Source organism: Hyperolius riggenbachi, chromosome 12, assembly GCF_040937935.1.
Source record: "Hyperolius riggenbachi isolate aHypRig1 chromosome 12, aHypRig1.pri, whole genome shotgun sequence".
In the NCBI taxonomy this organism is placed as follows: Eukaryota; Metazoa; Chordata; class Amphibia; order Anura; family Hyperoliidae; genus Hyperolius; species Hyperolius riggenbachi.
The window spans coordinates 151,185,997-151,198,932 of record NC_090657.1 but is presented as its reverse complement, the minus strand read 5'-3'; the positions used below and the strand labels follow the sequence as shown (position 1 = coordinate 151,198,932).

The 12,936-nt window shown below is 44.5% G+C and overlaps 1 protein-coding gene across 2 annotated transcripts in view; it reads left to right on the top strand.

Moving 5' to 3' along the window:
* Positions 1-4,979: 4,979 nt before the first annotated feature.
* The window catches only part of RPN2 (ribophorin II), a 70,786-nt gene continuing 62,829 nt past the window's right edge, over positions 4,980-12,936 (top strand). Inside the window, exon 1 of one of the 2 annotated variants that reach the window (XM_068263400.1) lies at positions 4,980-5,085. In XM_068263400.1, the coding sequence (XP_068119501.1) occupies positions 5,076-5,085 (10 nt within the window). In that variant the 5' untranslated portion in view covers positions 4,980-5,075. The remainder of the gene's footprint in view (positions 5,086-12,936) is intronic. The other variant, XM_068263401.1, reaches the window with a different exon arrangement.

Genomic DNA, 12,936 nt, shown 5'->3' with positions numbered 1-12,936 from the left:
AGACCAACTGTGATAGGGGGTCTCCCATGAGGGTAAGATCCAAGTAGTCAATTTTACCTGAGTCAAAACTCATGGTAAATTTTAAATTTAACGCATTATCATTAGCATAACTCAAAAAATTCTCTAGGAGGGCAGGAGGACCCCCCCACACTAAAAGCAAGTCATCTATAAACCTGCCATACCATATGATATGGGAGGCATAGGGGTTATCATCTCCAAAGATGCGGAGCTCCTCCCACCACCCCCATCTCTGTGGGGGAGCGTCTGGGTGAGTGGGTTGATGCACACCTACACCCCCTGGTCACCAGACTCCCGGGCTATTTGCAGGATACCCGCCATGTCCTCTCGAGCTTTGACGGTTTTGTGTGGGAGAGTGGGTTTATGTGGGTGACCATGGATGTCACATCACTCTATTCTTCCATTCCGCATGACCTAGCTTTAGAGGCCATGGATTTCCATCTCCGCAAATATTCTTCTTTTTCTTTTTTCTACTTCTCTACAGACTTTCCTGGGTAGGGCTGTGGAATACCTTCTCACACACAAGTATTTTATGTTCGATTCGGGGTTTTATCTCCAAGGATGCGGAGCTTCTATGGGGGCAAAATTTTCCCCCTCCCTTGCGAACCTCTATATGGGGTGGTGGGAGGAGCTCCGCATCTTTGGAGATGCTAACCCCTATGCCTCCCATATCATATGGTATGGCAGGTTTATAGATGACTTGCTTTTAGTGTGGGGGGGTCCTCCTGCCCTCCTAGAGAATTTTTTGAGTTATGCTAATGATAATGCGTTAAATTTAAAATTTACCATGAGTTTTGACTCAGGTAAAATTGACTACTTGAATCTTACCCTCATGGGAGACCCCCTATCACAGTTAGTCTCTACACGTACCTTTCGGAAATCCACAGCAGGAAATTCAATTCTGCTTGCCAGTTCGTGCCACCCCAGACATACAATAAATGCTATCCCTACAGGAGAATTCACTAGGGCCAAACGTAACTGCTCAAGTCCGATGGATCTTGAGCAGGAGTGCGATTTGGTGGAGACTAGACTCAAACAAAGGGGTTACACCCAGAAACAGTTAGATGTGGGACACCGGAAAGGCACCAGGAGACCACGTTCGGAATTGTTAAAAAATAGAGTTTAGCGTGAGACCGAGCAGAACCAGGTGACTTTTGTCACCGGTTATAGCCTGGAGTTCAATAAAATCACTAATATAGTGAAAAAGTACATTCCAGTGCTGCACCCGGATACAAAACTTAAGACAATTCTGGATAGAGGGTGTCGTTTGTCCGCTAGAAGGGCCCGGACTTTAGGGTCCATACTTTCGCCCAGTCTTTTTCGGTCTCCTTCCATTTCTCGCACTCCGACGTGGCTAGCCACAGTGGGTTCATACCCCTGTGGTTTCTCTACATGTAATTATTGTCAGTGTAACAAGAGAGGCAATTCAATATTCTCCTATGCATACAACAAGAATTTTCCCATCAAACAATATGTAAATTGCAATATGAAATGTACTATTTATGTTATATCTTGCATTTCTTGTTGTCTACAATATGTGGGGTGCACTACTCGCCACTTGAGAGCGCGTATAGCGGAGCACTATTGTGGTACAAATTGGAACACTTTTCGTAAATCCGCTGTATCCAAACACTTTGAAACTGTGCACAGGGGGGATTTATCTGCTTTTAGGTTTCAGGGGGTGGAGCGGGTGGTTTGTCCAATCAGAGGCTGCGATATCCAAAGACTGTTGCTAAAACGCGAAGCCTTTTGGATTCATCGATTGGGTACTCGCACACCACAGGGTTTAAACAAAAAGTGGGATTTAAGCTTGGTTTACACATATTGACAGCATATGCACTTCTTCTTAATTGCATAAGGAGTTATGTCTGTTCATTATATTGTATTTGTGCTGCTTTTGTTCTCTTCTTTCTTGTCTATATATTTATATTGTTAATTCAGTGGTTACTTTTTATACATCTCTTTCAATGTTATTATAGCAATGCTTTTGTACAAGTGTTTTCTGAGAGTGTATGTTCCTTTAAGGAGTAGTTTGTGTGTTCCCGGGGGTGGAGTTTTTCCTCCCTGGCTCCATATAAATTCCTCCTTATACAGGTTCACTTTTAACTACGATTAAGGGCAGATGGTAAGCCCGATACGCGTGAGTTGATCCTGTGATTTTATTGCACTGTCTGTGGATTTTTCAAATAAATATATTAGCCTTTTTCTACTTCAATCTGGTCTGGTGCGGATCCATTTTTTGTTCATTTGAGATGAGTGGATGACAAGGAGTGGTACACCGGAAGTATTGGAAAGGTGCTGGTGTAGCATCCATATCATGAAATCTATTAAAAAGTCAATAGTACCACCACTCTTCAAGCTAAAGGCCAAGGCCCCCACAGCTATACTGCTCCCTCTAGGCCCCTGCAGAATGTTAGCACAACAGAGCACAATCACCTATCCAGCTGGCGCACTCCGTTCTGTGCGCTCGTACTCAGTGATCCAGACAGTGGTATTACGTGGGTCCATACATGCTGCTGATCAGAGAATGGACATCAGGAGTTGACGGATGCACACAGGAGGGATTGCACCAGCCAAACAGGTGTGAGAATGCTCCTCTGTGCTAATACCCAGCAGGGGCCCCAGCGAGTAGTACAGCTGGGTGTAGGCCTGGTGTGCCCATTAATGACTCTCTAGCCCCCCCCACCTTGCATCTGTGTGCCTCCTCTCCCTTTTGGCCACAGGAAAAATGTCATCACCAATTTCAATTGATCTCAGTCAGACAACATCTAATATTACGATAGGGCGGGTGCTCCAACTAGACATTGATGTTGTGGCATTGATATTTGTCAGATTCAGTCACAGACAGATGCCCAATGAAATCAGCTATGCGAGGCTGAAACAATACATCTCACTCAACACACAAAAAAAGCATAGCTCTCAACTGTCCCTCTTACTGAGGGACCGTCCCTCTTTGGGATCCCTGTACCTCTTTCCTCCTCATTTGTACCTCTTTCAGGACTTTGTCCCTCTTTCTATGTAAATATATATATTTCTCTACTAAAAAATGTGTTTGACTCTAAACTTTATTCCCAGCCTTTAAATTTACATATTAGAAATTTTAAAATGTTAATATGAAGTAAAATGAAGCAGGATAGAAAGGTCTCTCTTGTCAACTCTCCTTAAGTAGACTAGTCAGCTCTCCTTGTCTACCTGTTTATCAGAGCGGTATGGAAGAATAGATTGCGCTCCCTCAGCAGGAAGATCTGAGAGGCGGTAACAGGATAGGGCGTATCACCGGGCATCAGTGACACCCGGCGTATAAGACGACCTCCAACTTTTCCGAAGATTTTCAAGGGTTAAAAAGTAGTCTTATACGCAGGAATATACAGTATATTTCTTATGAAATAGTTATGGAATGCGTGACTAGGGGTGTGATGGGGGCGTGATCAGGGGTGTGGCAGAGGCGTGGCTAAAATGTCCCTCTTTCTCATCTCAAAAAGTTGGGAGGTATGAAAAAGTAATGTTTTCATAGCAAATAAAAATCACAAATCACACATGCCGTAATCGCAAGACGGCAATCTGTTTAATGTTTTACAGGGTTTTCTTTACCTGACAGCATTTGTACATAACGTGGACATTAGTGTTGTCCGGATCATGAACGATTTGGATCTTTGATCCGAATCTATGTTGTGAGTCGAATCATCCGAATCATCAAAATGAGTGATTCGGATCGCAAAAGGGGCGGGGCCAGGAGCGACACGCCCCCTCTCAGCGGGCAGCGGGGTCCTGGAAGCAGAGCAGAGAGTGATCGCTCTGTTGGAGGGGACTCAGGGGAGGCAGCCTTGCACAGGGACAGGTAGAGGGGACATGGGTGCCACTGCCAGATATGTGTAGAGCACACATACTGGCTGAAATGTGCTGCTGATTATAGGCTCTCTGTTCCTAGTTGTGCACAGTGAACACATTGGAAACTTTTGGCTCAGCATAGCTCAGTAACTTTGCAGGCACTGTGATTGCAGGGCAATATGATCCTCCTGCACTCGCTCTAAACAGCTGCACTTATCTTTGGAGAATGCTTTCTTTCACTGTGCGACGTTTCCATTCAAGGTATACAAATGAACATGTAGGTGAAATATATGTAAATTATGATTGCAGCATGTGGGTATTGTGTGCAAGCAAACATTTCTGCTCTCTGCTCGTCCCTCCTCCCTTCTCTGTCCACTCCTTGCCCTCTGTGCATCTTCTTCCCTTCTCTGTGTGTCCACCCCCCTCTCCTTCTCCTGTCCTGCTAGTCATTTCACCACCCGAATGCTTCCCTTGTAAAATGATCCGAGATTCGGATCAAAGATCCGGATCTTTTCAATGATCCGATTCGAATCATCCGGATCATTGAAAAGATCCGAACTTTCCATCTCTAGTAGACATGCTTAGCACATTCCAGCAAAAATGTGAATAATAGAAAACTGAGCAGCTGAAACTCCAATTCTGCGTTAATCTACCCCAGTGAATGCATAATAGATGTGTAGGCATACATATGCGCATTTTATTATTGAAATGAAATTAAATAAAAGATTCATGTGTCACAGGCGCAGCTGTCATCGCAACAGAAATGACAGGAGACGATATGAAACATCATTGGTCAATTCAGCCGTCCATCTCAGCAGGCGCCAATCAGCAGCCCGTGCCGGCGCAGGTTAGCCTACCAGCGATGACGCGACCTATGGCTCAGCCACGCCTCTTCGCTGGATTGTCACTCGGTTCCTCCAATGAATCACAGACACATGCATGTCGCCTCCCCGCCTTTTTTGGATCCGACCATTCTCTGAGATACAAAGGGGGAATCCGACTGCTTCTGTGCATTATAGCTGCCGCGTTTCCGGACAGAAGCACCAATACACGCCTGAAATCTTATAATAAACGCCATTCATATATATACTGACTGCCCTACTCTCTCATTCCATCCCACGTGACCGTCAGCGGTCATTTGTCGCGCACTTCTTTCCCTTTGCTTTACGTGTCTAGCCGGAAGTAGTGGCTAGAGGGGGCAGGAAGCTGTGAGGGGCGGAGCGGACAACATGGCAGCAAGTGAGTATCCTGGTGTGCTGGGGTTTCAATGAATAATGGTGGGATGTAGGCAGTGCTGTCAGAGGCGTCTGCTGGTGCAGCAGAACCACAAGTGCAGGAAACTCTGGTCAAAGACTGCCAGGCATGCTGGTACTGGTTGTTCACCAGCACCCAGAGGCTTGGAGTGATTTGCCTGTATAAAAAAAGAAGGTACTTGCAATAATTTAGCTTTAAATGAACATATGTGGTTACCCACAATGCACTGCTACTGAATATGCACCCAGAGGCCTCGGAGATCCCTCTACTGTATAAGAGGCTGTCAGGCATGCTGGTAGTAGTGGTCCATCAGAGAGTTATGTGCTGGATCAGAGGTTGCCTGGTGTGCTGGCACTGGGGGTTCATTAGAACCTAGAGGTCTCAGAGATCTTTGCTGGATCAGAGGTTGCCACTGCCAGGCATGTTGGCACAGGTGGTACATCAGCACCCAGAGGCCTCGGAGATCTCTATGCTGGATCAGAGGCTGCCAGACATGCTGGTAGTGGTGATTCATCAGCTCCCAGAGATCTCAATGCTGGATCTGATGCTGCTAGGCATACTGGCACAGGTGATTCATCAGCACCCAGAGGCCTCCTATCTCTATGCTGGATCAGAGGCTGCCAGGCACTCTGGTACTGGTAGTACATCAGCACTTAGTGACCTCAGGGATCTCTATGCTGAATCCGAGGCTACCAGGCATACTGTGAATCGCGGTTCATCAACGCAATGAAAATCTGTACACAATTCAATTGCAATTTTGTTTAAAAATTGCATTCGGGTATTTGTAACTTTGAATGGGAATTGTTGGCTATGGAAGATGATTAATTACCTGACAGATGATTAATAATTTCCCCACTGATTAACCCTATGCAAGGTTCTGGGTCTGCCCTGGGGAGTTAATGTTTGCTGTGGAGCATGGGAGCGAAGCAGTTGGTCACGGTGCTCAGCTTAGGGCTCTGAAACCAGGCGCCCCATAGAAGCAGTGTTATGCTGCGTGGGGTGGGTAAAAGTAATTTGGGGCTCTGGCGATTGCTGGACCCAGAATTACTCCTTCCTCCGAGCTGCGACGACTTGGAGGGGGTATAGTATTCAATGCCGCTGGGGAGTTTAGCAGCAGCAGGGAGAGCATCATTCGGCTCTCCCGGCGCCCAACTCGCCCACAGTCTACTAATTATGTACGCCATGGGAGTGTAAAATTCGGTTTTAGATAACATATTTTAACATTAGCGACAGACCCTTTCCACCAGTCCCACCTCCACCACCGTAGTGGCAGGTAAGCACATGCTTCCAAGTGCTTGGCCTCTGGCCGCTGTGTTCCACGGTATATTCCATTACGCTAATACTTCCTCCTTCAAAGCTGGAAGGAGAAAGCATTGGATTAATGTGAAATGCAATGAATGGCCAGAGACGGGGTCATGAGTGATTTAACATTCACCTCCTGCCGTGGGCTTGTATGTGTACAGCATCCGTTTCAGTTGAAAAGCAGATTGAGCTCTCGGAAGCTCATTTGTAGTGACAGGCAGTCAGTCCATTGCAGTGCTGGATCAACCTCTTTATTCACCTGCTTTCTACCCTTGCACTTTCTCTGGCACCTCTCCTCCTTGTAAACCACTCAAGGACCAGGGGGTTTACTAATGATCGGTGCTGCGTGGGCTCTACAGCCCGCAGCACAGATCAGGATTGTCGCCGGGCGATCAGACTTTCCCCTCAGGGGGATGTCCTGCTGGGGGGGTCTGATTGCCGCTGGCTATTACGGAGTAGCGGGGGGGGGGCTCCTCAAAGCCCCCCTCCGCAGCCATTTCCGCTTTCCCTCTCCTTACCTCCCTCTCCCTCTTGCTCTGTAATGTGCAGGACGGAAGTCCGTCCTGCGCATCCTAGGATAGGCTTTGGCCTATCAGATGCCGGCGATCCCTGGCCAATCAGAGGCCGGGGATCGCCGATCTGCCTTATGGCGCTGCTGCGCAACAGCGCCGTAAGATGTAAATAGCGGGGATTTCTTCGCCGTGTGTTTACATTTCGGCCGCGATCGGCGGTTCTCCAGCTGTTCACGGAGACACCCTCCGTGAACTGGCATGGAAATTTCCATGCTATACCACTAACGACCCGCCGATGCCTATCGGCGTTAGGCGGTCGTTAAGTGGTTAATCAGAGTCCAGGCAATAAGGGTGCTCTTTGCATTATAAGTGATGGGTTAACTGTTAACAAACTCTGTCCTCAAGATTCTCCAACAGTGCATGTTTTGTGGAAATCCACGGAGGTAGTTATTCAGCTCTGCTGTGACACTAATTACCCAATCTGTAAAATTTTGTCATTAGCACTCATCAGGCAATGTCTATGGGCAACTGACTGCACTCAGACCAAAGGGGGCTGAAGAATTATGCACACATCACTTTGCAGTTATTTATTTGTAAAAAATGTTTGGAATCATGTATGATTTTCGTTCCACTTCTCACATGTACACCACTTTGTATTGGTCTTTCATGTGAAATTCCAATAAAATTGATTCATGTTTGTGGCAGTAATGTGACAAAATGTGGAAAACATTAAAGCGGACCCAAACCAAACATTTTTTCAATTCAAAATATTTAGTTGCACCACTCTGACACATAAAAATATAAATAAACACTCTGAAGCCTATGAGCATTTCAGTGCATGCTTTTCACCCTCCTCTTTGCATAACTAGGGTTATACAGGTGGCAGCCATTAGCAATTTCTCCTTTGCTGGACACCATCTACTCCACCAGTTTGCCGGATTTTTTGCCGGCAATATGAAAGGAAGGGAGGGGTTTCTCCAATAAATGTAAAATATTTTATATTTGTCATCATGCAGCTGAAAAAAGGCTGCTATTATTATAATTTAGAAAATAGATTTTATTTCTGAAATCTTGTATTTTTAGTTTGGGTCCACTTTAACAGCAATGTAGACTCACCCCTCTTCAGTATGTTCCCAAAGCACGGTGACTAGGGGTAATATTTGATTCTTCTCTCTCATTTACTCCTCACATATACTCCCTATCCAGCTCCTGTCATCTCCAACTCAAAAACATATCCTGCATCTGACCTTTTCTTACTCAGGACACTACTAAAATGTTAGTACATGCACTCATTATATCTCGCTTGGACTTCTGTAATATATTGCTTGGTGGACTACAGACTGGCACCCCTCCAATCTGTACTGAACTCGTGCTCGTCTCATCCATCTCTCTTCTCGGGCTTCCTCTGCTGCTTCTCTCTGTCAAGCTCTTCGTTGGCTGCCAATTACTGAGAGGATTAAATTTAAACTCTTAACCCTAACGTACAAGGCTCTCCACAATCTCTTTCCCCCATACATCTCCTCACTAGATTCCAGATACCAACCCAACCGTAATCTCAGGTCTGCACAGGAGCTTCTTTTCACCTCCTAGAATTTTCTCCTAGCACTCACATATACAAGACTTCTCACGTGTCTTACCCCTCCTCTGGAATGCCCTTCCAAAGCACATCCGTCACTTTCCAACCTTTGAAATCTTTAAAGGGACTCCGAGCAGTGCAGAAACTATGGGAAGATGCATATCATTTTAAAGCTCTCTTTCTCCTCTTTCCAATGATGTATAAACCGCCGCCCTACGCCTTTTAGTTTTCGCTATTTTCGCAATTGAAATTGCCGCAGTTGTGATTTCAATCGCGAAAATAGAGAAAACTAAAAGGCGTAGGGGGACGTTTTAGGTGTCGCCAGAAAGAGGAGAAAGAGAGCTTTAAAATGATATCCATCTTTCCATAGTTGTTTGTATTACACAGGACGACACTTTCCCCAGTGTCAGCAGCTCCATTCAGCAGAATGGAGCTGCTGACTTTAGGAAAAAGTCGCCCTGTGTAATACAAGTAACTATGGAAAGATGGATATCATTTTAAAGCTCTCTTTCTCCTCTTTCTGGCGACACCTAAAACGTCCCCCTACGCCTTTTAGTTTTCTCTATTTTCGCGATTGAAATCATGGCCGTGGCAAATTAAATTGCGAAAATAGCGAAAACTAAAAGGCGTAGGGCGGCGATTTATATATCATTGGAAAGAGGGGAAAGAGAGCTTTAAAATGACATGCATCTTTCCATAGTTTCTGCACTGCTCGGAGTCCCTTTAAACGCTCCCTCAAAACTCACTTTTTCTGACAAGCATATGCTCTAACTTGGGTAATTTCTCTTCAGCCTCTCAAGTTTATCTCGTTACTAGATAACCTTAACAGGCGCTGTGCCTATATGTATACCTCCCCACCTCTTGTCCCCCCCACATTTTTTTTTTAGAGGGCAGGGCTCTCTTACCCTTTTGTGTCTTGGATTTTGTCGTTAGTTTCATAGCTTGCACTCTGTTATACATTTTTTTTTCATTATGCTACATCTGTCATTGTAACCACTAACACTGCATTTTGTACCAGTGTCCATATTTGATGTATATCTTTGTCTATCATTATGTATCCCTTGTTTGTTTTCCTACTTTGTACAGCCCCACAGAATATGGTTGTGCTTTATAAATCAATAATAATAATAATAATAATATTGAGATAGTGTTATTTAATACATAGCTGTCAACTGTATTTTCTTTGCTTACTCTTTTTTTAGTTCCCTCTTCCTCCCCCCCCCCCCCCCTTCTCTCCCTTAGTCTCTCTCTTGCCCTATTCCCTGTTTAAAATAAGGGTTTTTGGGTGTAAAGTATGTGTCTTTATATGTGAATAATCTTCACGGATCCCACTATTCCTTCTTGATTGCCCTTTTATACCATTTTTGGATGACCCTTTGTTCACATTCAAGTAATATACGTTTTGTTGGAATGTCAGCTAATGCCATTACTTTTTCTTTGTAATTGCACTGCCTATCTGATATTCCTGTAAACACGACCCAATAAACCTTGTTAAACCCCCACCCCCCCAGAAACAGATACATTCCGGGCTACCAATGTCTAGTACAGGAGTAGTTTGACCTTTTACAAAGACCTGGGACCCACTTCCAATTGCAAAACTGAGAACAATTTTGCCACCTAAAAGCGGAGCAATTTTGCTGGCGATTCCGCCTAATAAATAGGCCGTTGAAAAGGTTTGCCTAATAAATGGCTATTGAAAGTGATCCAGTTAGTTCCAGGCCTTATGGAGTCATGGTTTTTTGGTCTGAGTCCTCTAGTATATTTTTTTCTGACTATAAGTAAAAGACTACTGTATTGAAAATTTTGACATTCTAAAACACCTATAACTGCAATGGACAAATGGATATGGTAATCAAGAATCAGCCTCTCCAATCCAATAGCCAGTAGAGTTGTATGTTGTTTTTTTTTTTGTTTCTTTTTCAGGAGCCAGCTCCACTGATATCAGTTTGGCCCCTTTCACACGGGAGCTTGCTCTGTGCACTTGTAATGGCAGCATTTATGACCCAACTAGTGCTGGTCATGGAGACCGCATGGAGAAGCATGTGATCAGTTAGGTCAACTGGAAGTCTCTGATTTGGTAGTCATGATCATGTGCTAATACAGGAAGTGATCACAGGAAATCCAGAGCTTTGCAAATCTATCAGCTCATCAAACAAATGCATGCTTCTCCATGAGTTCTCCTACACGTGACTATCCCTAGTGGGGTCACAAATGCTGCCATTATAAGTAGATTATTAGTAGAAAACAGCGGCTGGATCCTTCCAATTAAAACATCAATTTATTGAATACCTTAAAATATCAGTCCAGCAATGCAAATCACAGCAGCATAGGAGAAGGTGTATAGCATGTACGGAGGTCGACAGCTGTTCCGCACTCACTCAAGTGGAGTGCTTCATCGGGACACCAAGCCCCCCAAAGAACACCACTTAAATAGTGTACTTAATTAGAGTAGACAGCATTCCAACAGTCTAAACGCCAGTGCACGCTTGCATCTCCTCCATTCTAGCGCTTCCGTACACAGGAAAAGCAAAGTGAGCATTTAGTATAGGCAGCCAATGGCTTGCCTCAGGGAGTGGCTAGTGGGGCTACGCATATTGGAAAGCGCAGATCAGCGCCACAGTCATCCCACCCCACCGCTTGGGACACACTATGCACTCCACACGCGGGACGGAAACTCCTTCTAAGAAGGGGGCAGCCTTGGGCCACCGTTATCATGATGGCGTAGATAACTGGGTGCGATCTGCGCTATTACCCACCCATCGCTAATGCTAGGCACACCCAACCCCTACCTACCATATGACGAGTATAACACGGGGGGGGGGGTCACACACATCCACATGAATGTGTATAAACCTGACGGTTACCAAGGAAACCGTCATGCTGACATGCAGCTGAGAATAGCCAAGGACAATGCAAGTGCTACGGGTGCCTGGAAAAATAGGTACAAACAGGCAAACCTTCAGCATGCAATCCCCAACAAAAATACCAACTCGCCCACCAAAAGTTTGACGTCAGGGAGTGCAACTAGACTTCCTGACTGTTAGCGTTCATTCAAAGTAGTATCCACTATCAGAGTTGATGAAAAAAGTGGAATGATTAAAACCATGATCTATATAAAAAAAGAAATATTAAATAAGCAACATCAGATCTTACAAAAATACAGAATAATCATTTATTTTAGGCCTAAATGGCCCACTGCATCGAAGAAAGAAATCCAAAAACTTTCCCTGCGTTGAAATTTCTTGTGCCAGTCCCCACCTTTTCTATCCCTGGTCACCTGTTCTAGACCAAAAAATCTAAGTTGGGTGGAGTCACCCGCATGAACTGAATTCATGTATTCCATTACTCTAGGGCACCACTTTGCTTGCGGGTTGCCCAATGAACGGCAGTGATCCTGGTACCTCTCCTACATTATCTTAATTGACATACCAACATAAATCATCTGGCAGGGACAGACAAGGGCATATATTATTCCTCTAGTCCTACAGTTAATGAACTGTCTAAGGGCCTGTACACACTGCTGCGCTCTTAAAATCCCATGCGATTTTTTTTTTTTTTTAATCGCAAGCCTTCATGAGAATAGGAAAAGTGCATCACACCAGTGTGTTTTCAAAAGACCTTGCGATTAAAAAGCGCATGCGAGTTGAAAAGCGCAGCAGTGTGTACAGGTTCTAAACCTCACCACTTTACTAAATAGGATGAACTGTTTACCTGCCACCAGGAAATTACAGCAAGAACAATTGTTAAATCTTTTATTCCTTACTGGCCTATTGCTCTCCAATCAGTTCTGAGTGTGATGGCTAACAAATTCACTGTGGGACAACTGGTCTTTTAAATTGGGCACCTTCTTGTAAGACATACAAAGGGGATGCCTATATTTAATTTTTAGGGTTTTGTTTTCTTGGAAAATACACCCATTATCTTGAATAGATCTTTATAATCTTTTCAAACATGGGAGAAAAAGTGAAATGCATAAAGAACCTATCTGAAGCAGTTTTTGTCTTGCGAACCAGAAGAGAATCCCTATTTTTATTTGCTGCCTTATTAAAGGCCATATTGATCACCTCCTGTTTATAACCCCTGGCCAAGAGTCTATCACGAAGCTGACTGGACTGATCTACAAAGTCTTCCCAGGTAGTTGCATACCTTCTCAAGCGGAGAAATTGACTAAAGAAGAGGGACCGGATTGTAGAGCTGGGTAATAACTAGTGGCATGCAGGATAGAATTAACTGCCGTTGGTTTCCTGAATGTTTTACTCACTACAGCACCCATGCCTACATCTATGTCCAAGTCTAAGAACTAAATCCTCCGATCTCACCAAGTGTGAGTAAATGACATGTTAACATGGTTTTGATTAATGCACACCATAAAGTCCTCAAAGGAACCCTGATTACCTTCCCAAATTATTAGAATGTCATCAACGTAGCAGATCCAGAGTTTAATCC